We start from the raw sequence: 23,724 nt of genomic DNA, 5'->3' as shown, positions 1-23,724 counted from the left end.
ATGGAAAGTATGGCTCGGGTTTTAGATGACTGCTAGTCGAGCGGTGGAGTCCTCGACCCTAACTTCCTCTTTCTGCCACTAGCAAGTCTTTTAATGGGGGGGGGGTCTCGGAAAGATCCCCATGGGAGTTGTTTCTTCGTGTTGGGTGAATGCGAGGGAGTTCTTTTATTTGAATTTCTTGAAGTGTGGCTGACTAACTTCTGTCTTCTGCTTGCAGTGAGTGACATCAGCAAGCAGTTGGAGTTCGGGCCGGACATGGCTAAGGTCCGTCGTGCTTTGAACATCCCTCCAAGGTTTCGCGAGTGGCGCTGGCTGTTGAGTGGGTACCGGGAGGAAGATGGTGGTTTGCCCCCTGTCGAGGATGTCGAAAGGTGGAAGCGTAATAGTCACGACCGATGTCTGCTTGGCGGGAAGAATGTTATCTTTGAATCTCTCTCAAAGAGAAAGCTGCCGCCAAATCTCAGAGAGGTGAAGCTACTTCTTCACCGCAAGGATAGGTCTTTCGAGGAAGAAACCAAGGCCTTCTTCGAGAAGACACAAGTAACCGCTTCCCTCATCATCCGCCCGGTCAAGCATCTCATTGGGTGCGGATGCTTTACGCGATTGGTGGTATCTTGCGGGTATTGAGGTGTTTGCCCGAATCTCCTGGCGATGCACGCTCGAAAACCATGATATGTTTCGTGAAGCGGCTCGTGCCCGACCGAATTCTGCCGAGCGTCAAAGAGATGCAGACATTCCTCCTAGAAGTTCGAGTCGTTTGCATCGGTCAAAAGATGGAGATCGAAACAGGAAGTCTGCTCATGATCCAGAATCATTGACTCCTTTGGAGATGAAGCTGGCGAAGGCTAAGAAGATGAGAGAGTCATCTGCCCGGGCTAGGGGCTCTTCCTCCACGTCGGCAGTTGGTCCTAAGGTGGACAAGCCTAGCTCTGTAGGGGACGCATGCGTATCTGATATGCTTAAGACGAACTTCTTATCAAATCCATCGTCCTGTGCTGAGTTGGTTGATCACATCCGTCAAGCTGGCGATCTGGCACATTCTCATGCCTTTCCTTGGAAAAACAAAGGGAAGCGTCATTCCATCTTGCCCCCTCTTATGCCCAGCTCGGCGAGTTGGAGAAGAAGAATGCTGAATTGGCCAGCCAGCTTCCCGTCGAGCAGGCCCGCTACGAGAAGAAGACGTCTGATTTGAGGGCGATGATATCTGGGCTGAAAAGCTCTCTTACCGAGAAGGATTTCGAGCTCAACTCTTCCGATATTGATTTGGCTAGTCGAAAAGATGCCTTCTTTCATCTTGAGCGTAAGAATGCCGACATTTCCCTTAGCTATGACAAACTCCTTGCTAGATTTCATGCCTATCGTAAGTCTGCTAAAGAATCCAAGTCTGAAGCCACCATAGATGCGTACAAGTTGGGCTACCTGCATTGCGCAGATGGGATTGATTCCTTGTATACGATTGACGATGTAGACATCGAGACGCTCCGCCCCAACTCACCCCCTATGGAAGGGGGAGTTGAGGAGCAGGTAGCCGGAGAGGATGATGCAGAGGTCATGGTACAGGCAGATGGAGTTGCTGATGACGTAGCTAGTCAGACGGATGCTGAGGAGGCTGCCGCTTAAAAAGTCTTCTGCTGGCGTCTCCAAGTAGACGAAGACTCTTTTTTGTTTCTTTTCAGCTTTTGTAGTTTGCTTTCTTGTTTAGAATAACTGGTCTTATTTGACCATTTTCTTTTTGTTGAACTTTGACCGGTTGGTCTGTTTGTTATGGAAATTTCAGTTACATTTCCCAACTTCAATTTGCATATTTGACTTGTGAACTGCTTGTGTAACCAGCCTATGTTTTGATTGCACGTCCTCCTTTAGAGATTTGCGAGTACCAGGGTCCCCCATGAAGGACTCCGGGCATGCACTGCATATCTCGTAGGATGATTTCCCTTAGGAAGTTGGCGAGCACCAGGGTCCCCCTTGAGAGACTCCGAGTGTAATCTGCATATCCCGTATGTGATTTCTCTTAGAAAGGTGGCGAGCACCAGGGTCCCCTTTGAGAGACTCTGGGTGTGTTCTGCACATCTCGTATGTGATTTCCCTTAGGAAGGTGGCGAGCACCAGGGTCCCCTTTGAGAGACTCCGGGTGCGTTCTGCACATCTCGTATGTGATTTCCCTTAGGAAGGTGGCGAGCACCAGGGTCCCCCTTGAGAGACTCCGGGTGTGTTCTGCACATCCCATAAGATGTTTTTCTCAGGTCACAGCATGTTTAGCCTATGTCCAGAGACTCGTCGATGAGAGCGGCCCGTTTGACCTACGTCCGGAGACATGTCGATGAGAGCAGCCCGTTTGTCCTACGTCCGGAGACGTGTCGATGAGACAGGCCCGTTTGGCCTACGTTCGGAGACGTGTCGATGAGATGTTGGGCTGGTTGGTCCCGCCCTTCCGGAGACGTGTCGATAGTGCCCGTTTGGCCACGCCCATAAGATGTTTTTTCGGAGCAGGGCCGGGCCTATGTCCGGAGACGTGTCGCCGCGAGAGCAGCCCGTTTGGCTACACGCCCAGACGCATGAGTGCGGGTCCGTTTGGCCTACGCCCGAGACATGTCGATAGGTGCCCGCTGGCCGTTTGGCAAGTCTGGACGGTCGATAAGAGCGGCTCGCTGACCTCGCCCCGGGTGACGCATGTCGATGAGTGCAGCCCGTTTGGCCTACGCCCGGAGACGCGGTCGGATGAGAGCGGCCCGTTTGGCCTACGTCCGGAGACATGTCGATGAGAGCAGCCCGTTTGGCCTACGTCCGGAGACGTGTCGATGAGTGCGGCCCGTTTGGCCTACGTCCGGAAACGTGTCGATGAGAGGGGACCGTTTGGCCTACGTCCGGAGACGTGTCGATGAGAGCGGCCCGTTTGGCCTACGTCAGGAGACGTGTCGATGAGAGCAGCCCGTTTGGCCTACGTCCGGAGACGTGTCGATGAGTCGGGCCCGTTTGGCCTACGTCCGGAGACGTGTACGTCCGAGAGGCCGTCAGGAGATCGAGTGCGGCCCGTTTGGCCTACGTCCGGAGACGTGTCGATGAGAGCGGCCCGTTTGGCCTACGTCCGGAGACGTGTCGATGAGTGCGGCCCGTTTGGCCTACGTCCGGAGACGTGTCGATGAGAGCGGCCCGTTTGGCCTACGTCCGGAGACGTGTCGATTGCATTTGTGAACACTCCATTGGAAAGAAATGCTTGAACATGTATTGATGTCTACGTGACTACATTGCTTTATTGAACAAGAGAGATGAGTTGCAGAGGTAACATCAAAGTAACTTGTCTTCAATGGAGGTGAGGGAGGCCTGGCCGCCTGCTTGGAGCGAGCTGATAGGCGAGGAGCTTGTGGATAGCACATTCGGAGGTGATGGGCATTCCGTTGTCTTGGAACTTCCTTCCCTTAAAAGGTGATGTCGGGATCGTCTTCTATGACTGGGTAGCAAGTGACAGCTTGGGAGACCTTCGCTTTGTCGCTTACATGATCTTTCTCTTTTGCTCCTCGGTGGTCAGCTCGGGCTCTTAAAGTCGGCTAAGATCGTGCTGATCCGTATGACTTTTTTCGTGGAGGTTCATTTGCAGCTGCGTCACGATCTTTGATTTGCTGGATAGCCCCCCTTGCGATGAATTCCTTGCAATGGCCGTCTCCAACCAGTTCTTCGAGGTGCTTTTTCCAGGCGAAGCAGTCATTTGTGTAATGACCGTGCCCTTCATGGAATTCGCAGTTTCTACTGGTATCCTTCTTGGCTGGGTTTCCCTTCAAAGGCGATGGTTTCTTCAACCAAGGCATGTTCTTTACTTGGGCTAGGATCTGCTGTATCGGAATAGTAAACTTGGTGTAGGTCTCAGTTGTTGGAGCACCTCCCTGAGGCTGTAATTCGCGCTTGCCCCCATCCTTGTCTTTTATCATGTCGTTTCTTTGGCTTGTCGGCTCAACCGGTTGATCGGCTTGCTTGGCAGCTTTCTTTGCGACGGTCCGGTGATCGTCCCAAAGCGCATAGCGCTCTGCTGTCGCGAAGACTTCTACTAGTGTTTGGCAGGGAGAGATGGTCAGCTTGCAATACAGCTCACACTCAATTGGCAAGCCCCTCTTGAAGGCCGATGACGCGATTTGGTCGTCACATCCAATGATGTTCGCCCTTTCTGCTTTGAACCTCTTGATGTAATCTCGAAGGGATTCTTCGTACTTCTTTTGCAGGTTGAACAGGTGGTCAGGATTCTTCTTGATCATCCGGTAAGAAGTGTATTCTTTGGTGAAGACGTAAGCTAGCTCCTTGAAGCTGCTGATCGACCTAGATGGCAGGGTGTGGAACCAGTCTTGGGCTGCTCCTAGCAAAGTCATTGCAAACACCTTGCACATTAGCGCGTCATCAGCCTGGTGGAGGATCATAACACTTTTGAAGTGTTTTAAGTGGCTCTCGGGATCGGAATCCCCTTTGAAGTGTATGAACGAGGGTGTCGAGAATCGCTTCGGGTGAACGGCCTGCTCGATATCGAGGGTGAAAGGCGTAGAGTTCACCTGGTCCATCTCCTTACGTAGTGAATCCTCGAAGTTTCCTCCGGTCTTTAAGTCTCGAAGTCGGTCATTCACGAGCTTCTCAACGTCCTCTGCACACATTGCTAGTTTGTTACGTTGGCGACCTCCACGGGATTGACTGACTTCCTCATTGTCCTCCGAGGGTCGACCTTCTCGCCTGCGCTGCCTAGTTGGAGTGTTGGTGGACTGCGCCTGCGAAAGATTCTCTGTAGCTTGTCGACGAGAATTGGTTCTTCGAGAGTGAGTAACGGAGCGTCTTTCCTCATGGTCCTCATTGTGAGGGTTATCCAACTGGCCTCCCTGGGGGCCTAGCCTTTCGAGAACGCTTCTCTGCGAGTAGATAGCTGAACGCCTTTCTTCGCGATCCTCGTTGCGATGGTTGTTTGGCTGACCTCCTTGGGGGCCTAGCCTTTGATGTACATTTCCCTGCGGGCCCAAGCGGGCACGGACGTCGAGTCGTCCACCGGCGCGTTCGTCCAGCCTTCTTTCCTCGCCTGGTTGTCCAAGGCCAAGGTTTTGAGCAAAGCCTATTTGGTTGATGAGCTGCCTCATTAGATTGCTTTGGTCGTCCATTCTTTCAGCTAGCTGGTCAACTCTTAGATTAAGGTCTGCTTGACTTCGTGGATCGGGAGGAGAGAAGTGCGTGGAGCCCAACTGCACACGGGCTAGGTTTTCATTGGAGGTGTATGCAGGAGCGTGCGTCGCGCGTGGAGGCAATGAAGGGAATGCTTGGAGTTGCTCCAAGACCGGCCCCGGGTCGGCGGTGGTAACAAGTCCTCCTTGATGGAAAGTTCCACCATGTTCGGCGGCGGTGGCCGGTGCGGTGGTGAGAGGTGGCGGCGCCACCATGTCGATCGCGGGATCGTGGGTGGAGTGGCTTTGGGCCGTCGCGGATCTAGCCATCGCGGCGGCTTTGCCTCTCGTGTTCATGCTTCCAACCATGGTTGTTTGGAAGGCTTCGGTGGATTGGAAAATAAGAGGAACGGATTCCTTGAGCACGCGTTGAGTATAACTCGTGCTCTCAATGAAAGCACCAATTTGTGGGAGCAAATTTCCCCACGAGAATATTCGCCCAAGATTCCTTCGTCTTCTCAGCCTCTCTTTCTCCCTGCAAAACAGATCGGAGTAAAAGGACCACACCCGGGGGGTGTTGGCCAAAGGCCCTCCGATGCCTAAGTTAGGTAGAGTAATTCAAGGAAAACTGGGTGGTCGGAGCCGTGTGTGGTGGCCGGAGCCTTGTGTGAGAGAGAGAAAGAGAGGGAGTGGCTAGGGTTTTTGAGAAATAACTTCTGTAGAGTTTAGTAGGAATTTAGGCGTACCTCATCCTTGTGCGTGACCAAGTATTTATAGTGGCCTTGGAGAGGTTGGTGGGGTTGGTGTAGTTGGTGAGGTTGGTGTGGTTGGTGTAGTTGGTGAGGTTGGTGTATTTAGGGATTATGGATTTAACCGAATCCCTAATTAAGGCGAGGATCAAGTAACCCCCAATTTGATTAGGTAATTCCCAATTAGGTTAGGTAACTCCCAATTAGGTTAGGTAACTCCTAATTAGGTCAAATAATTCCCAAATTGATTGGCCTAATTATTTGACCTAGGGTTTTGAATTAATTAGGTTCCCACAGATTCTTGGCCCAGCAAGTCAACCATTAATGTGACAACTCCAAAATGGTGCTAAGATAGTCACCCCTTGATATGGACAGTTGCATATGGAATTGCCTTTGTCATTTTTCTTCAGCATGGCTGTTCTCCATTCTTCCCCAAGCCTTGCCGCTTTTTATTTTTTATTTTTGTATCTCTCTACAGCCTGTCGGCTGCCCCTCCCCACCTTTCTCCCAGCCATGTACCCCTTTTTATAGGCCTCGATGTGAGGAATTTGAGTTGAAGTCAATAGTCACCTCTTAGATGGGATGCTTATCCTTTGGTGTTTGATACTTGGCAAACACTTACATTTTTTTTTGATAAACTTGAAGGGAGGAATATTTCAATCCCATTCGAATAAACTTGTATGGCTGGAATTTTATTTATTTATTATTTTATAATGGTCAGCCACCCCTTTTTTTTGCATTATCATTTTAGATTAGATCAGGTTTGTAGGACTTGGGCTTTGACTGATAGAAACTTGGCAAAAAAAAAAAAAAAAAAATTTTGTGTGAATTTTTTTGGTTCAACAGTGGCCTGCTAGGAAGTGGGCTGCGCCATGGTCTGCTATATATATATTCTACTGCAAGCTAAATATTTTTTTTACTTGTGAACTAACTAGCGATTTTTCTTCCTTTCTGTAGCTGTTCAGCCATCATATCATCTGAGAAGGGAAGCCGATCATCAGGTTCGCAAGTGCCCATGTACTTGTGGGGACGTTCTCGAGTTCATAAGAGGAGGTTTGTGGCAAATTTGCATCGCGTCACGACTGAGACCCAATTTCAGAAGTGGCATGCCAGTTTTGCTTTTACCATACCGAATAACATGCATGTCAGGTGGCAGAGCCTTCAACGGACCGTGTGGCTCGTACGGACCCGAACGATTCGGATGCAAGGATCTTCATATTCTGCCCGTTCTAATTCTCTTTGGGCTTCCAATTCATGATGCCTCGGTTCTTCAAGAGGGTGTTCCATGCCCTGGGGTATGCTCCTAATTAGTGACTCCGAACGTCTACCGTGCTGTCATCTTCTTTGTCACCTTCCCACTTTCCGCTGGGCTTGACCTTGAGGGAGATTTTCTACTTCTTCGAAGGGAGACATTGCGAGAAGTATGGCCAACTTCATGCGCACAAGGAGAAGCTATTCGACAACCTTAGTGCCAGTGATCATGTGTGGAGCACTGAAGTGCTGGAGGTCAGCGGAAAGTGGGAAGGTGAGGCAGACGATGGTCAACAAGTTCCCATCACCTATTGCCATGGTATGTCACGATCTGTTGTCCAGCTTCAATTTCATTTGAATTCTTTAAGTTGTGGCTAACTGACTTCTGTTTTCTGCTTGCAGAGTATGACATCCATAAAAAAACTCAGTCTGAATCCGGACATGGCGAAGATCTGTCAAGCAATGAACATTCTTGTGAAGTTTTGCAAATGAAGCTGGCTGTTGAGCGAATATCGAAGGAAAACAGGTGGTCTGCCCATGGCTGGAGATATTGAGAGGTGGAAGCTGCATGGTCTTGATTAGGATAATCTGCCTGGAAGAGCCCTCGAATGAACTCCCTGGAATGAGGAAAGCTGCTCCTAAGCCTTCCAAAGAAAAATCCTCGACCTCATGAGTAAGAGACGTGTCTCCATTAAGAAAGAAGCCAAGACTTCCTTCTGTTGTGATCAAGTCTTCTTCAAAGGAGGTTTCGTCTGCTGAGAATACTTAAGTGAGAGCTGCTCCTTCATCGTTTGCCAAGGTGAAGCACTGATGAAAAAAGTTATAATTCGCAAGTGTACCAATCGATATGATAGTATAGCAAGCAAATACGAGAGTCGTTCCCATAGAGATTTGTAAAGTTTATCAATTAATTCCAAATATCAAAACCTTAAGAAAACTAGAAAATAAAAATGAAATATTAAAAGTACTAAAGTAGCCGAAAATAAAATTACTCTATTTTAATCTAAGTGTTGAAAATCAAGAAAATAAAATTAACAAAGGTTTGAAATTGGTTTTGAAAATCAATGGATGAAAACTAGGATTCCGACTTCACCATAACAATCCTATTTTATGTATTGAGTTGATTTTGAGAATAAAGTTCCAATTCAATTCTAAGGGTTCGTTCTTTCTATATTATGATGTTTCATTTGGCCACGGTGTCACCACTCCTCAATTAAACCTAACTAATGAACCCCAAAGCCAAATTTAACTGAGAACCCATTAAGTTTATGAAGAACAATCAAGAACCATGAAGTGTTTTAGTTGGAACCCCGACGTTAACAACAACTCATTCATTCATAGTGCATATAAGATTAGGGATGAACCCCTTACCCAATCTTATCTTAGACAATCCAAAATACCTATAACTGCCAATTACAAGTATCAAGATCACAATTATAATAATGAATGAAACAATGAATATAAATTGATTAAAAATAAAGTATTAACTCAATAACATGAAATCATCATGTTAGGTTACATCGGATCCCTAGCAAAAAATTTAGCTACCCATAGCCATCTTGAAAACAAACAATATGCTTATGAACATAGAATACAAAGTTTGAATTAAGATAGAAAAACCCTTAGATAAATCCACTGTAGTTGAACTCCTCCTCCGACAAATGATGGCTATGAACGACTAAGAAAGTGAGTATGTGAATTGGGTGATTTGAGATATTGAAAAATATGCTTAGGTTTTCTCAAAAGCCTTGAAAAGATATATTTATAGGCTACTAAAAAGGAGAAATAGGTTAGCCTGAGATATAAGAGAAAAATAAGAATAAAATCCAATTAGAATAGGGAGTTTGTTTTCCTAATTGAGTTAGGCTTTGACTTTTGATGCACTTCTTTGACTAGACCAAACACCAACCGATCTAGGCAATTATAGATAATTTATAATTGACCTAACATAAGATTAGGTGCCTCCTAACCGCCTAAGGACGTCCAAAAGCCTACTTACCAAGAATGGTAACTTGTGATGCAAAGTTGTCAAAACTCACGCAAAATTCCAGAACTGACCCACTGGGAGTAAACCTGATGTAACTTTCTCTAGAAAACTCAAAATCAAGAACTGTAAAATTTTCCAGAAGCTAGACTTCTCTAGCTTTCCAAACATATATAGCAAGTTATATGTTTCATATTGAGAATATACAGTTAAATCCATAAAATTGATCCATATGCACAGACAGTTTCTTGAGTTCCAAGTTGCTAATTCCAAATTTTTGCCTTCTTTGCTCTTTTTCACCATATTTTTCACTTATTTATTTATTTATTTTATTTTATAGCTCCAACTTAATTTTAGGGACGATCTCTTAAAAAACTCACACTAAACACATCAAAACAACCAATTTTGCAGAAGAAGCTAATGCAATTCATAGGAATAGGGTATAGAAAATAAGCACAAATTTGGAGTTATCAAGCACACCATGGGCGCTGATAGAAAGAAGGAGCATGGCATGCAGAATATTCAGGATATTCTGCTAAAGTCTTATATTGAAAAGCTCTAAACTTGTGATTTGCCCTGCAAGGATGTTTGCCCCCAATATAGTTCATTTGCTGAGAAGTAGAGGGATGCTGACTTTCTTCCCAGAAGTTCGGGTCGTTTGCATTAGTCAAGGGATGAGGATTGAACTGGAAGGGCTGTCTGTCGAGTTACTAGAGGTCAAGCATGGAGCTTGTCCGAAGTCCTTGACTCCCTTCAAGATGAGAATGGCGGTGACTAAGAAGGCTAGGGAGTCTTTTGCTCAGGCAGAGGGCTCAACTAGTGCGCGAACTACGAGTCCAAAGATTGACAAGCCCAGCTATGCTGGGGATGATTGTGTGTCTGATTTGCTTCAGAAGAACTTTCTATTGAGTCAATCTGCTTGTGCCAATCTAGTTGATCATATACATCAGGCTAGCAATCTTGGCGAGTTTTCGAGCCTTTCCCCGTAGAAGTAGAAGGAAGCAAGATGTTGCTTTGCCTAAAAAAATGAGTAGTTTTTGCTGTTGCGGCCATCCAGAACTCGTCTGCTATTGCCCCATCTTCGGCTCAACTTGAGAAGTTAGAGAAGAATGCTGATCTAACTGGCATGCTCTCGGCCGAGATGAAGATGTCTGACTTGAAGAAGAGCCTATTCGTGCTAAAGAAGATAGTGAACTCGACTCTTCTGTTGCTGCCCTGCATGAGCGAAAAGAGGCCTACGTCCGTCTCGAGTATGAGTTTGCCGACATGACCCTCAGTTATGACAAGCAGCTGGCTAAGTTTGATGCCTATCATGAAGTTGTTGAAGAATCCAAGTCTGAGGCCGTCGTTTATGCGTACAAGTTGGGCTACTTGGATTACAAGAGTCTACTCATTGTCATTCCATTAAAGATGAAGATGTCGAGCTGTTCTGCCCTAAGATGCCCCCTGCTCAAGATGAACAGATTAATGTTGTGGACATAGAGGCAATCAAAGAGCAGGTAGCTGATGAGCTTGCAATTGAGGAGGATGACTCCAAGGAGGGTGTAGTTGGTGAAGTGGCGACTGCTAAGCAGGTGACCACAGCTGATGAGTAGATGACTGCAACTGACAAGCAAGTGATCGAGCCGGATGGAGCCACGGAGGGCGTAGCTGATTAGACAGAAATTGAGGAGGTTGCTGATCAAGTGTCACTTACTGGAGACTTGCAGTAGATGAAGACTTGTTTATCTTTTCATGCTTTGTAGTTTGCTTTTATTTTCAATAATTGGTCTCGGTTGACCATCTTCTTTTTGTTAAACTCTAGCCAATCGGTCACTTTTCTATGGAAATTTTAGTTATTTAACCAAAATTTGTATTGGGTCTTGTGAATTGCTTGAGTGTCTTGCTGGAATCTTGGTTGGGCATCTCCTTTAGAATGCTTGAATATTTACTTGCATCTCCCTTAAGATGCTTTTGGATGTTGTTTTTTGTCTCCCTTAGGATGCTTTTGGAAGTTGTCATGCGTTTCCCCTAGGACGCTTTTGGCAATTGTTCAAAGTCTCACTTAGGATGCTTTTGGATGATTGCATGCGTCTCCATTAGGACACTTTTTGCATCTCCCTTATGATGCTTTTGGACAATGACCTGCGTCTCCCTTAGAACGCTTTTGGATGATTGTCTGTGTCTTTCTTAGGACGCTTTTAGCAGTTGTCATGGGTCTCCCTTAGGACGTTTTTGGAAGATGTCATGCCTCTCCCTTAAGACGCTTTTGGCTCTTCTCTTAAACACTTCGTTGAATGAAATCTCAAACTTGTATTGATGTTTGTTGTGATTACATCGCTTTATTGAATAGAAATAAATGGATGAATAGCTTAAAAAACATCGGAAGTAGCTTGTTCTTCAACTGTTGTGAAAATGGTTTGCTCACCAGCTCGGGACTAAGCTCCTAAGAGAAGGCTTAAAGAGTAGTACCTTTCGAAGGTGATGGGCATTCCACTGTCTCGAAATCTCTTTTCCCTCCATGGTGTCAAGTGTATAGCTTCCTCTGCCCCAAAATCGGCTGATCATGTAAGGGCCTTCTCAACTGGGTTTCATCTTCTCCTATCATTGCCTTTGCCTTGAAATTAAGGTTTTTTTTTTTTTTTTTTTAAGCACAAGGTCCCACTGTGGCAATTGTCTAACTTTGGCTCTCTTGTACAGTAGGACATCAACTGCTGCTGTTAAGCTGCTACTCGAACAATGGCATTTTCTCGTTCTTCTTTAAGTAGGCCAAGGTTGATCTTCATTTGCTCGCAGTTCTTATTAATGTTACCACCTTGATACTTATGGCCGAAACAGTGACATGAGGGGAATGATCACCTAAGTTGTGTAGGCTAAGTAAAATGAGGTTTCGCTGGTTGATTTCCTATTGGTAGTGCGATAAGCCCACAGGACTCGGGCAGCTCATATACCCACTTTCCCTTGGCGCATTCTAATATTTTCTTTAGGCAGTCCAACACTGTCTTGTTAGATGCTTCTTCTTGGCCATTGCCTTGTGGATATCTCGGAGTTGATAAGTGTTTTTTGATGCCATACTTTGCAAGGAATGCGATGATTTGCATGTATATGAATTGGGATCCGTTGTTGGTGACTAGCAACTGTAGGCAGCCTAATCGGCAGATGATGTTTCTTTAGATGAATCGTTCCACATCGGCTTCTTTTAGTAGAGGACAGAGCTTTGGCCTCAATTTATTTAGTAAAGTAGTTGGTGTCCACGATCATCATGTCCTTCATGGCAAGAGAGGAAGACATGAGACCTACTAAGTTGATGGCCCACTACATGAACAACCATGAGCAGTTCTGCAGGTGGTACACTTTGGAAGGTAGACTTAGGATTGGATTGCAGCGTTGGCATCAATCACATCTTTTGACATACTTCATAGAGTCATGGCGCATGGTAGGCTAGAAGTAACCTATGCTTAGAGCTTTCTGGATGAGTGACCTACCCTAGAGTGGTTGCCGCACTCACTGTCATAGATTTTTCATAGTAGTTTGAGAGTTTGCAGGTACTTTATGCATGTGAGATAAGGACCGAAATATGATTTGAGAACAAGTTTATTGTCCTTCATGTAGTACCTTATGGCTTTCTACTGGATCTTTCTAGCTTCAGACTTCTCTCTTGGCAAGTAGTCGATGATGAGGTCTTGCCAACTCAGGTCCTCATTGATTTGCACCAGGTCCGGCTGTTCTGCCTCTTCGATGCTTGGTTGATCAGGGTGCTCGACCATAATTGAGCTCTTGAACTGGGTGTCTAGCTCTGATCCTAAGCTTGCCAGCGCATCGACATGTGTCTTTTCTGCTCGAGGAACTTGTTGGATGGTGAAGGTAGAGAATGCCTTCAAAAGCTCTTAGACTTTATCAAGGAACTAGATCATTCTTGGGTGTTTTCCATGTACTCCCTTGATGCTTGATTGGTGATGAGCTGGGAATTTGAATAGATGGCCAACCTTGACAACTCCTTTGCTAAGCATAGTCCAACTCCTTTGCTAAGCATAGTCCAACGAGCAATGTCTGGTACTTTACTTCGTTGTTTGAGGCTGGAAAACCAAGTGTGATGACTTGCTCAAACAAAGTTCCGTCCATGGTGATTATAACGACACCTGCTCCATCTCCCTTGTGATTTGACGCTATATCTACATGAAACTGCCACATGTCCTTGGGTAGGTCAGGTTCGACGGAGGAGGTCGCGTCTGCTTTTGAATTTTCCTTGCTTTTGTTGACCAGCTTCCCTTCTTTGGTTGAGGATTGAGTGAATTTTGCAATGAAATCTGCTAAATCCTGGGTTTTTATGGCAGTCTTCAACCGGTAGAGGAGGTCATACTAACTCAATTCAATAGCCTATTTTATGAGTCGCTAAGAAGTGTCAGGGGTGTGAAGAATTGGTCTCAAAGGAAATTCTATCATGATGATGATTCGATGAGCTTGGTAGTAGGGTCTTAACTTTCTCGCGGAAATTACAAGGGCCAAAATAAGCTTCTCCATTTTCGGGTAGCGAGTCTCTACATTGAGGACAACTTTGGATGTGTAGAATACCGAATTATGGGCCCTAATTTCTTCTCGGATGAGAGATGAGCTAATGGTTGAGTCACACACTGTCCAGGTAGGTGGACATGTCCTCACCTAGCAGGGGCTTTGAAAGCAGGAGAGGTGAAGTGAGGTATGCCTTCAAGTCTTGAAGGTCGCTTCGCACTCTTCATCCCGCTTGTCCTTTTGTCATTTCTTTAAGGCTTTGAAAAATGGCATGCACTTGTCAGTAGATCTTGAATGGTATCGGTTAGTAGTGGCTGCTCTACTCGTTAGACTTTGGATCTCCTTCATGGTGGCAGGTGACTTCATGTTGAGGATGACCTTAATTTGATTTGGATGAGCCCCAATGCCTCTCTTGGGTGACTAAGTACCTCAAAAATCAGCCAAACGAGACTTCAAATGTGCACTTGCTCGGATTCAACTTCATGCGGTATTTTCAGAGCAGGCCGAAAGCTTCGGCAAGGTTCTTGATGTGATCTGCTCGCTGGGGAGCTTTAACCAGCATGTCATCGACATAGACTTCCATGGTTTTACTAATCTGCTCCTTAAAAATCTTCTTCACAAGCCTTTGGATGGGTTGCTTGGCGTTCTTCAGCCCAAATGGCATGACTTTGTAGCAGTATGTATCCCTTTTAGTGAGAAATGTTATTAGAGAAACAAATGAAGAGAAGAAGATACTTGAGAAACAAATGAAGAAGATAAGACGTTGAAAGTCAAAGTCAATATGTTTGACCAAAACGGATGACCAAGTCAAACTATTCGAACTAGAGGATATGACTTAATGGTTAAGTCACAAATCACAATTAAAATGTTAATTGTGAAGTTAGTTTGATGGTTGGACTCGATTTGAGCTTTAAAGGCATTTTTTTGGGCCAAATGACAAAATAGCCCTAGGACTCATTGGGCCTAGGAATATGTTGTTGAGGCCCAAAAAAGTCACGAGAAGCCCAAAGACATTTAAAGCCCAATATAACATATAATGTTGGTTATGCGTTAATCAAAGCTGTATTTTGGGAATTAATTCATTAAATAAATATAGAAATAGTGTACATGCCATGCCAAGCCAATAATACATTTTTCATATGTCAATCACCTACCAAGCTCACATGAACCCAAGTCATGTGGTTTACGGAGGTCCACAAGGCCCACGGAAGCTCTTGGATAATGGGGACTTTGGGCTATCTACTTGGGAGCACTAAAGTCCAAGCCCATTACTTAGAGTTCTCCAATGTGGGTGAGCAAATGAGATATTTTTCAAGCACTTCCTTTTACCCATAGGAAATAGTCATTTTCCAAATGCCTAGCTTTACTCGTTAGAAACAAGCCTTTTGCAGCACTCCTTATTACTTGCTAGAAATAAGCCGTTTCCAGCGCTTCCTTTTACCTATAGAAAATAATCAATTTATGATACCTAAATTCACCTGCTGGAAAATAGCATGCCCCAGTGCTCCCTTTTAACCATTGGAAATAGGCTGGTTCCAGCACCTCCATTTACCTATTGGAAATAAAGGAAAACCCTTACTCTCTATAAATTGGCATTCATGGCTCAGGCAAATGGCACCAATTTTTCTTCAGCCATCAAGCCCCCTCATTCGGCTGCTGCAAGCAACACAGCAACCATCAACCCCCTTTTTCAGCCATCAGGCCCTTCCTTTAGCTGCTGGAGCAGCACAACAACTTCTTGCTTTGGCTGTTGCAAGCATCCTAGCAGCCATCAACCCCCTTTTTCAATCATCACACCTCCTTCCTAGCTGTTGCAAGCAACCCAGCCATAACCTCATCTCCTTGAAATCCATCATATTCTCTATAAAGCCTCACCAAGCATAACTCCAAGCTTTTCCTTCCTTTCAAGCTAAAAACACCACAGCCTTCAAACCTCAAGCTTTTCCTCCCATCCTCATTCTCTTGAAACTGTTGAATCCCCATAGCCATAGCCACAAACAATAAATTCTCAACATCCAAACTCAATCATATTAAAAACCAAGCCAAGCACAAACATTCTCATTTGCTAAACTTGTGGGTCTTCAGCTCCCACACTCCAAGATCTCATGCCAAGCTCATATAATCTCAGATCTACATCAGCAAGTCATCTTCAACTCATCCAGAGCGAGCAACATCCTTACTCATTGCTGGAAGCTTCAATTTCAAGCTGTGTTCTTCCATCTTCTTCCTCTCTTTCCCATAAACACATCCAAAGAGAGCACGCATCACCTCTGACCTCTGGAATCTTCCATTTCTTCCCAATTTTCTCTTATGGTAAGCCACCCAAGAACTTGACGAAGCTTTCGTCAAATTGCTGGAAATCTGCTAAAGCCACCCATCCTTTATATATATATATATATATATATATATATATATATATATATCTCTCTCTCTCTCTCTCTCTCTCTCTCTCTCTCTCTCTCAAAAAGCTCCATCCCAAGTTTGAAACCCACATCCTCCCAAGCTAAGTTGAAACCATAGTCATTACCTTTTTGATAAGAAACCGCAAACATCGCAAGCTCTTCGTCTAGCTGCCGAAAACACCCAAAATCTCAAGTCTTAATCCTTTCTTCATGCTCATTTTCTCTTAGCTCCCAAGCCAAAGGCTTTCATGCCAAGCCTAGTATTATCTTGATTTACCAAAACAAACTCTCGTACCAAGCTTGTTCAACATCGATGCACCATCTCTAACTCTTCATCTAGTTGCTGGAAACATCAGCACAAAACACACAACCGCTGAAAGAAGAACAAAGTACTCCCCTAAGACTTGCTTCTCCCTCGGGATGCTTTGTGCCTTGTTCTCTCTAGCTCAGAAAAAAGTGCAACGAATGCTTGATTTACCACTCTATAGCGGTCTAAGAATCAACAAGCCCGGACGAGCCTTCCGATGGAAAAAGACCCAAACACATGTGACAATACAAGTTAAATGAGCCCAAGACATACCATGTCTGAAATTCCCTGTTGGGAATTTCTCCTTATCTTCTTGTTGGCTACAAAGCCACACTTTGACATTTTCCAAGTTTGGGTTTTTGGCCTCCAAAACCATGAAGTGTTGATGTGTAGGTGAGACATCCTCCCTATTATATTCTTAGCCAAAAATTAGACCAACTAAGAGGTAGTCTAGCATCTAAGGCCTCTTGGTTGATCTTCTCTCCATCTCCTATCTATTTTGGTGTGGTGAGGTAGTGGGCTTCTACTTTGGAGCCTCTTGGTTGAGGAATCTACATTCTAATAGGAGATTGAAGGCCATTCCAACAAGATGATCATTCTTGGTTCTCCAAGAAAAGTCTACAAGGGTAAAAGCTTAACCTTTTTGATTGAAGAAGCCATTAGCGCAAGATTTGCGGGCTTCTCTTTTCTCAAGAATGAAAAAAAAAAGATCATGTTCTTTGAGAAGTAACTGCATTCACCAACAGCGTGCGTTGCGTGATTCTACTGCGTTTTTTGCATTTGACTGGGTGGACAGTTGACCGGAAGATAACTTCGATTCACCCTTCTCTTTTCTTTTTTATGCTCAAAGAGACTAGATCATAAGATGTTCGAGTTAAAATGAAAAAAAAAGCTTAGCTAAACTAGAATAAGCATAATCAATCCGCCATTATAAATGTTTATGTGTTATATGTTGCGGCTAAATTCATTTCCAAGAAAATGAAATAAGATGCAAAATGTTTCCTTCAGCGTATTTATTTATTTAGACTATACGCTACATAACATACGAACCTTGTGTTACACTATATTATATCCTAGAAGTTCCTATAACATGATATCAGCTAACAAAAATGCATATTGATGTAATATATTTTAATGAATGAATGATTGAAACATTATTTGGTGAATAGAGTTTGATACTATATATTGCTCATAATTAATAATTCAAGTAAACATATCTAGAGTTTTGGTTTTGGTCTTTTTACCTGAAGCTCAAACTCTAGGAACTTGCTTATAACTCCTTTGATAATTCCCCTTATTGATCATATTTTCTCTATGAGCGAGAGATTAAAGAGAAAGCAAGCCACAAAGCTTAATCTAGCAACGAAAACCAAGAGAGAGATTAATTTGAAGCTTCAAGAATCTCAAAAAGAAAGCTTTGCAAGTTGTGAGATTAACCTTAAGTTGTTGTGTTTATATAGAGATTTTCCCCCTCTCTGATGAGGTAATTTTAGTTTTCCTTTTTATTCAAGGTTTCATTTACTTTCCTTTTTAGATAATCTTATTGTAGATTTGTAATTAGGCCATCTTCAGCCATGGGCTATAGGACAAATATAGCCCTAAAATAATACAAAACCCATCTCCAGCTATGGGTTAATTTTTTTTTGTTGCAAAATTTGGCCCTTTAGCCCTTCAACCAGGCCAAGTGTAGCCCAGCTTTGGCCTAGGCCAAAATTTTTTTGTGGGCCCCATGCATGTGCTTTTCAAAAAGAGAAATTATCAAGTGTGAGCAAACGCACAAAACATCTCGTACAAATGCATATCCAATAGCCAATATTAAAGGTGCGCTAACGTCAGCTAGCCGTTAGGATAAATTTTTTAAAAAATACCCTTTTTAAATGTTATCAACGTATACGTGTCATATATGGAATATTGTCTCTAAATAGTAATTGTGGAATGTATGAGTGTTGTACCATAATTTTTTTCAAAATAATAAAATATGAAGGACTCTAAAATATAACTCTGCATGGCTGAAGATGGAGAAATTTAGCTTTACCTATTCTTTAAACATTAATATTTTAGAGGGCTAAATTTATAATTATGGACTACATTTAACCCCATAACTAGAGATGACCTTATGACTTCTTTTATATATCGATGCCAGGTCATTTAGCTGGCATTGGTCATTCACTTTTACACGGAATCCAACGGTTTTGAAGACGTGTGTACCGATAGAGCGGAAGACTGAAGAATTTTCTTTCCAGTAGAAGGAATATTACAAGAATATATTATCTAGACAAAAAAAAGAGTTGGGAAAATGTAGCCGAAAGGCCACGTGTCGAAATAATACACTCCCACATCTCATCACAAGCCCAACTGTCCACAGTCCCAAAACGGAGGAACATTGAAATTCAATTTATTCAATTATTTATTTATTTTTAAAAATAAATAAATAACAATTTCTATTTATGTCATCCACATCCTTCTCCCTCTCTTTCTTCCTAGGGCTTTCATCCCCAAACGAGGGCCTCTCTCTCTCTCTCTCTCTCTCTCTCTCTCTCTCTCAACCTTTTCTCTGTAGTATTATTTACTATGTAGGATAGAAGAATCAGAATAATTCTCAAGCATCTGCATATTGTATAGATATATATTTATATAAATAATATATTATTACGAATATAAATTTTCTTCAGTTTTTCAGGCAGCATATAATTTAAGCTAGATCACTTAGAACATTTTCTTCAAATCTAATCACCATGACTTCAGTCATCAACATGGACGGTCAGGATCAGCTACTCAGCGATCTTATCAATTCATCCACCCAGCAACATCAGGTGCTTCTTCTCTCCTGTGTTCTTTCTTCTTGTTCTTCCATCGGACCAGATCTAGTTCATTTTTTTGATCGATTTATTTATTTTTCTGCGTTTTTTATTTATCGTAACCCTGTGATTGTTTACCGGGAAACTGAGGTCGAAGAAAATTTTGTTGGGGGTGAATTGGACTTTCTGGAATTTCTCTCTTTCTGTGTTTTCCTGCATTTTCTACGCTGCCAAATGCCACAATTTTGACTGTGTCAAACTCTGGGTTTGATCCTTGTTTTACTTTTCTACGCGTTTTCTCAGCAACCAAACATCACAAAAACCATAAAATCATAGAATTAGATATTTGAAATCTTTGAATTAGATATTTGGGTAATTATAGAAGGTTAGTATATGATTCAATGCTCTGATGCGAACTGTTTGCTTTCATTGGAGTTTTGGGTTTTCATTAAATTTGTTAAATTGGGGATTTAAAAATTTTCAGGGGGAAATGCAGAGCAACACAGACAACGTTGAAAAGAGATGTGGGAATCATGGTGGGGTGTGTGCAATATGCTTGGATGAGATTATGCTTCAAGAAACTGCTCTTGTAAAAGGTTGCGAGCATGCCTACTGGTTTGTCTTAACAGTCTCTTTTCTATTTGAATCTTGCGTTTCCTAAATTCAAAGTATTGGTCTGCTGCTTTTCGCTCGGTATCATAGTTGTGGTTTATGCGTTTGGTGCTATAACTGTTCTTTGTATCTGTAATGATGCTTTGGTCTTTTACTCATTTGGTGTGTCTTTGTACAACTTCTCTGGTTTCAATAGCCTCTTTGGCTATATGCCTCTCCTTTGATTTGGTTATCTAAAAACGGCCACTTTTTGTTTTTTCTGGGGTAGGCTGACCAGGCTTTTAAAATTTCATAGTTTGGCGGTTGTTGTAAACATTTTATACAATAATTCATAGCCTCAAATGGTCTGATAATTCATTGTCTCATCAAGAATTGTGTGCAATGTCGTCAAAGGCTATGATCTGAACACTTGTTTCCTGAGATAAGGCAACTTAACTGGCTAGCATCTCTTGTACTGATGCAAAGGCGAAAATCCTCAGTTGTTTAAGGTGCATGCAACAGCAATACAAGTTTGTGGGTTAATGTATAAAAAGCCAGAAGCTACCAACCTATTATGTTTTTTTTAAAGTTCTAAACTCAGTGGGTTTTATTTGTAAATTTGCAATTTTTTTTTTCCGGGTAAAATCCATGAGAAGCTACCAACCTATTCTGTTTTTTTTAGTTTCTGAATAAAATGTTAGGGACTTGTTCTCATGTTCTGAACGGCTTTTATCCTTCTATTGACACATTTGCTCATTTTTCTTTTGTTTTAAGGATGACATATTTCTTATTTGCTAATATGTGCACATTGTGCTGCACTGTTCGGGAGTAACTAGATAAATTCCATTGCTTCTTTATTGCATTTTGAGAGCATAGTCTAAAAGAGAGGTATATCTGTCCCATGCTACTTTATCAATTTAATCTGGAGACTGTTTTATCTGCAGTTAAGACATTATAAAGCGTGCATTATTCTTTCTAGGTGGTAGTTGATGATATTGAGAATGAGTGCTCATTTGAGCAGTCAATCTTACAATTTACATCAACCATCAAGTTTTCTGACCTTTCCTTTTTGCCCAAGGACTAAGTACCCTAGGTTCTCCATTTCCCCTGATTTGATAAGTTTTTCTTTCCACAACACATGTTAAGTTATGAAATCAATTATCCCTTATTTCTCCTTTTTCTGATTACTATTTCCACTTGATTTCCCTTATCATTTGGTTATTAATGTTGCATCTGTGAAGTCAAACGTTATTAGTGTTTATTGGTGTCTATTTGATATCATGAGGTTTATCAAATTTCATTATCAAAGATTGACTATAGATGATATAATGGGTGTTTTTAGTATTTAGAATATTATTTTTGACAATATATACAATGGATATGTGACTCATATAAAGATTCTTTATATTGTATTTCGTGTGGGTTACACAGTTAAAGTAACTATTCCTCAATGTAGACTTGATTGTTAGTGTTGTAAAAATTAAGGGGTCTAGAAACACGAGTTCATCAAATTTTCTGACGATTGTAGTATGGGCAAACTAGACAGTAGGTGAACCTATATATGCATGGGGAGCAAGGCCTGTTCACAAATCAAACATAATTAGCTTCACCCTTGTTGATTTGATTGAAACTATTTATATGCGCATCATGGGTGTTGTGCTGGACTCCCTGTTGTTTGCTGCAAAGCCATAGCATTAGTTTTAGCTGTCGACTATACTTTTTCTGAGTTATCGCATGAAAAATAAAATAGAATGAAAGCCTGACACACCCTTTACTTTTTATTTGTTATAAGCAACGGCATTGGCTGTGGTATTCATGATTTTTCATTTTCGTTATGTGCAGTGCAACCTGCATTCTTCGTTGGGTGACATACAGCCAAAAACCCACCTGCCCTCAATGCAAACATCCATTTGAGTTCCTGAATGTCCATCGTTCGCTTGATGGCAGGTATTTGAAGTCCTCTTATTTCGCTTTATGTGCATATTTAGAAAGGGAGAAACATGGTTATGACTTATGAGAATACCTCCCAGTGGGAGATGGGGAAGACATTTTGCATGTGAGAGTTATTTTGAGTAATTAGTTAGGGAATCACATAATACTTTCAAGGAGATGCTATTTTTTCAGTAATTGGTTGACATGCCTAAGGAAAGAAAGCATATATATGTTGTATTAACGCACTACCTTCACATTTTTATGCTTTGACAGCATACATGACTACATGTTCGAGGAGAGCGTGTGCTTGCTTCTTAGAGCAAAATGGTTTGAGCCTCTGATTGTGGAGGAACGTGAAGATGTGTATGATGACCCTGATGATTATTATTACCCCTACGAGGACGAAGAGGATGATGATCTGGATGAAGCTTACTTCAGCAGTTCATCGAGTATCCGAATCGGTAATCGAAGATGGGGAGATAATGGATATGTGAGAGGTGGGCGTCAAGAAGCAAGGCCTGTTCACAGATCAAACATAGAGGACTCGGGTGCTAGTTCGTCTCATGAGCCTAGGAAGAAAGAGGCCGCAATGGATAAAACTGGGAGACGTGCAAAGCGGGCACTTAAACGTGAAGCTGCTGATAAGGCTGCTGCAGCAAAACATCAGCAGCATTTGGCAAGGTTGGGCCGGAAGTAATTCCCTTTGTGCAACTGCGTTATATGGCAGATATTGAAACCCTCCCACCCCATCTCCTGTACAGTAATTCCATGACCTTTTTTCTTTTGGGTTAAGACTGTATTTGCCGTAACTATGTGAAATAATGTACCATCAGAGGGAAGGAAAAGGGCAAAAAGAAAAAAAAGAAAAAAAAAACAAAGACGCTGTGAATAATGACTGACTGGTCTCTGTATTCTTAAAAATTGTTCAGATTACATTTAACCGAAAAAAAAAGAAAAAAAAAAAGAGGTTCCAGTTCCACGGTCTCTCATTCTGCTTCTTTGCAAGTCAAGTTTCGATTGTTTTACTGTTACGCATTCCAAATTGTCTAACAAGCGTGTCGTGACAGCCATGGGTTTACAAACTTTAATACGTTGAAGAATATAGATCACTCCGGGCGTGTTTACACGTTTTGTTTTTTGGTCGAACGTGTTGCCAAGAATAGGGAAAACTTAGAGGAAAAAAATAATTTAAAATTGGATCAACAACCCCTCTAGTGCATTCCATTTGCATTGTTGATTTTGAGGGTATTTGATAATAATTTTTAATGTATAATTTACATAATTTTTTATTTCAGATTGAGTTATTTATAATAACGTCCCCCGAGTTTTTCGATGTTTTCACAGAACCTCATGAGGTTTTAGAAATTACACGAATATCCTTGAAGTTTTAAATTTATTTTCACAAAACACATTTCGTTGATTTTCATTCAAAGATTGATGATTTTATGTAGGGTAATTTTCAGTTCACTACTATAAAGTTGTCCGTGTTTTATAGTCTGATACAAGAAGTTTATTTCATTTCAGTCGCATCCATGACGTTTAATTCCGTATCAATTTCATAAATTTGTTAGTCAATCCATCAGGATCTCCGTTAAAAGCTGATGTATAACCATCAAGTGCGCACCGTACAATAAACGATTCCTGCCAAAATGCTGACGTGGCTATTGATCCCCCCTCTCAGTCCATGTCGTCCATGTCTGGATCTTCTCAGTCGGAAAGGGAAATGACAGTGAATTGCGACTATGCGTTGAGGGCGAAGAGATTCACTTTTTGGACTGAAGCGAACCCTGGTAGGAGGTTTGATACGTGCACAAAGGTAATTTTAACTATGTTTCATGTAAAATTGATGTGGCTCTTATGTGTTTTTGGGTGAAAAGGAATAATTTGGACTCTGTTTGTAGATAAGTGATTGATGCTCCGTCTAGGTGTGGTATGATACAGAGGACTCCCCACGTACAAAGAAGTTGATAGGTGGGCTGCGGATTCAGAAAATGGATGCTGAGATGCTACAAATTCGTGCAAGGGAGAGGAAGCTCTGGTTTTTTTTAGTTGTGTCTTGGATGCTGGTTGTTGCTTTGATGATGAAAGGGAAATAGGAG

At 42.5% G+C, this 23,724-nt stretch overlaps 1 protein-coding gene across 1 annotated transcript; it reads left to right on the top strand.

Annotated features, from left to right (window-relative positions):
- Positions 1–18,792: 18,792 nt before the first annotated feature.
- On the top strand, positions 18,793–22,604 carry LOC117616379. Its single transcript, XM_034345686.1, has 4 exons — positions 18,793–19,117; positions 19,587–19,717; positions 21,536–21,640; positions 21,899–22,604. Exons 1-4 carry the CDS (start codon positions 19,040–19,042, stop codon positions 22,320–22,322), a joined length of 738 nt encoding a protein of 245 aa, XP_034201577.1. The 5' UTR covers positions 18,793–19,039; the 3' UTR covers positions 22,323–22,604.
- Positions 22,605–23,724: the final 1,120 nt, after the last annotated feature.

Source organism: Prunus dulcis, chromosome 1 (assembly GCF_902201215.1).
Source record: "Prunus dulcis chromosome 1, ALMONDv2, whole genome shotgun sequence".
Lineage (NCBI taxonomy): Eukaryota > Viridiplantae > Streptophyta > Magnoliopsida > Rosales > Rosaceae > Prunus > Prunus dulcis.
The sequence above is the reverse complement of the archived record's forward strand: the minus strand, read 5'-3'. Positions and strand labels throughout refer to the sequence as shown.